This window comes from Empidonax traillii, unplaced genomic scaffold (genome assembly GCF_003031625.1).
Source record: "Empidonax traillii isolate 1590-97213 ecotype Southwest subspecies unplaced genomic scaffold, ASM303162v1 scaffold65:size4453928, whole genome shotgun sequence".
NCBI lineage: Eukaryota > Metazoa > Chordata > Aves > Passeriformes > Tyrannidae > Empidonax > Empidonax traillii.
This window is the reverse complement of record NW_020955258.1, coordinates 4448485-4451462: the sequence shown is the minus strand read 5'-3', so window position 1 is coordinate 4451462 and position 2978 is coordinate 4448485. Positions and strand designations below refer to the sequence as shown.

General features: G+C 39.1%; 1 protein-coding gene across 1 annotated transcript in view; it reads right to left on the bottom strand.

The window, feature by feature from the left end:
* Positions 1–2978, bottom strand: part of LOC114055692 (titin-like) — a gene marked incomplete at its 3' end in the record, with an annotated part of 131673 nt that overhangs the window by 1908 nt on the left and 126787 nt on the right. The window contains exons 118-119 of the mRNA XM_027880087.1: positions 2842–2952; positions 2381–2506 (exon numbers count right to left, since the gene is read on the bottom strand). Of these exons, the coding sequence (XP_027735888.1) occupies positions 2381–2506; positions 2842–2952 (237 nt within the window). The remainder of the gene's footprint in view (positions 1–2380; positions 2507–2841; positions 2953–2978) is intronic.

Sequence of the window (2978 nt, the reverse complement as noted above, 5' to 3'; positions counted from 1 at the left end):
ACGTAGACTGGAGATGCACTCATGAAAGTAACCAAACTGGTCTCACAACATCAACCCATATTTCTCTCTCTCACTTGCTTTCACACACGCAACACTTCACACAGCACAGGCACAGAGGAGCGATGCCTAGTAGGTTCTGTGAGAAGACTGTTGGCTATGTTTAGGTGCATTTTGAGGTGTGAATTAGGATACTCTGCTGTGTATTAGCAGCCTTCCCTCCTTGGGAGGAGAGACTGTCATTCTCAGTGCCACTGGGATCTGGCTTTTCTGCGGGACCAACCCCAGCCCGTATCTAATGTGTTCCATTCCACATGAACCTGATGGTGCTTTGCACTCAAGCAGTCTGGGCAGAGACAGGGTGAGTAACATAGTAGTTCTCCTTTCTCCCTAATTTTCTCCTCTATTTCCATCCTTTGTTTACGTTTTTCTTTTTTCTTGGCTTATTATCTTACCCTAAGTACCTATTATGCTTCAGTTTTAATTTCATTGTGGCAACTTCCACAGCCTGTATGGTGCAATAGATTTTACAAGATTCTTTCCTCCTTTTAAATCCTAAAATTATCTGCACTTTCTCTAAACAACTGATATGCTGTCACTTCTTACTGTACTAATGTGCATTGCTGAGTAAAAATAGGGTTTTCGTTTTGAAAAATTTATGTCTGTCATAAACACTACCTAAGTCTGTCTAAAGACTCATGTAGACATTCAGTGACAATTTAAGATAACAAAATTGGCCAGCCATATTAAAACTTTTGATGATTTGCTAAAATATATTATTCTCATGTCTACCGATTCAGAATATGAAAACAAAACAGTAAATTCAAAAAATAAACCATGTTGTCTATACAAAATACTAGTTTATCAAATTTCTAACTGATATTTAAGACAGGATGTGGAAATTTCATAAATTCACAAATGAACAGGACAACAGACATCAGGAATAACATTTAAGACAGTAAGAAACAGTCTCATTCAGACTGATGTACAGGGTGACAGGTACCTCGAACTGCAGCAGGTTCTGGCTTTTTTGGCACAGTTACGGGTACAGGCTCTTCCAGAACACCTTTCTTGGGAGCCTTGGGCACTTCAAAGATATTAGTATATTTTAGTTTTGTGGGTACCGCAGATGTATATGAAACAATAAGACAATCAACATTATATTCACACAATCTGTTTTGAGAAAGTGCTGTGGTTACATTCAGCCATCAGTTATGCTTTGCTTCAAACCTGTGGAATGACCTGGGTGTCAAAATACATCACGCAGGAGATGGGAATTCTGGGTTTGGTCTTTGTTTCTCAGTCAAGGTGGAAATGTAGAAGACATTTAGCTTCTCAATAACAGATGACCAGAGACTTATGGAATCCTACTCTCTTTGTGCATCAGCCATATATAATTCACAAATAGTTTAGCATTGTAACAATTTTTTAGGAAATAGCATTTGCTTTATCATTACCACCTTTTTTTTTTTTACACTATCAATTATTTCCATTCTTTAGATGTCAACTAAAGCTTCTGTTTTCCACAGTTCCTGTCATTTAGATTCTATTGTTTTCAGAAATATGTACTTCTAACTTCTCTTTTTTATTATATTAGTATGCTAGTAAGATAAGCAGTAGATATATCCAGTGTTTTGCTAGTAAATCTACCTCATGTACATGAACATTACCTTGCTTTCAAAAAGGTAGATAACTGATATTGCTGCTGTCATTTGTTAGAAATTTCAGAGATGCAACATTTTGCTCTTTAAACTTAAGACTTATATTCAGGCTCTTCAGCAGAAAAATGTTATTCTGCTTAAAGTAAACATTCAAAACTGTTAATGCTCAACTTTACAAAAATATTAGACAGCTGCAGATATTTTTCAAAGAATGGAATCTAGTTTTTCTGCCTTTTTCTGACACCCTACATTGCATTTCATATTTTTTAGGCACCTATCTCCAATAGGTCATTGTCCAAAAAAACTAGTTGAAGTCCAGAATAGCATGATGTTTCTTTCTAATGATGATACTAAGAATGATGATCTGTACCTTTGCCTGGTGGTGGTTCTGGTTGTTTGGGTACAGCAACAGGTGGCTTTTCCTGTGGGACATCTTTCTTGGGCACCTTAAGCACTTTAAAGATATTATCTCCTCTTAATTTCAAAGTTTAATTAATAGAAAAGATCACAACACTTGAGAGAAAATCAAAGAATTTAGATATTTCTAAACACTGTGACATTTCTCTACTGACTGGATGGTTAGTCACGTGCAGAAAGACAGTACAGCAGAGGCTAAAGGAAGAGGAAGAATAACAAATCTTTCTTACACAAAAGAAAGGACAGCAAATGAAAATATTAATCAACACACTAAAATAGAAAACAACTCTCTTCAGAAGATATACCTTTAGCTTGTGGAGGTTCTGGTTTCTTTGGCACAGCTGCAGGTTTCTTGGGCACAGTCACAGGCTTCGGGGGGATGACTGCTGGCACCTCCTCCTCTGCCTCTTCCTCCTCAGTCACCTCAGGCACTTAAAAGATAGTAGATCCTTTTACTTGACTGAGCTTAAGATCAGCAAAGAGCCAAATGGCAAGCAGCAAAGCAGGAAATTAATCACTTGATAGAGTACCAGGTAGTCCTTTTCAGTCAGTCACTCTTACTTCAGGTGGACTACTCGCAGCAAAAAACCCAAGTCTGGGCTTATGAGGGAGGGGATCCTGGTGAGCCCCACTCTCTCTTGCAGGAATGTACTGATCCACAGAGGCACAAAACGACCAGATGCTGCTCTCACCCCTCCCCACAGAGAGCAGAGTGGAAAAGAAATCCAGAGGGCATGGAAGGCTCTTTCAGAGCAACACCATATACCTTCAGCTGGAGGAGCTTCTGGCTCTCCAGGCTCGGCAACTGGTGCCACCTCTTCTGGTGCTTCCACCTCCTCTTCCTCTTCCAGGACCTCAGCCTCAGGCATCTCGGGCACTTCAAAGATATTAGTGCATTTCATT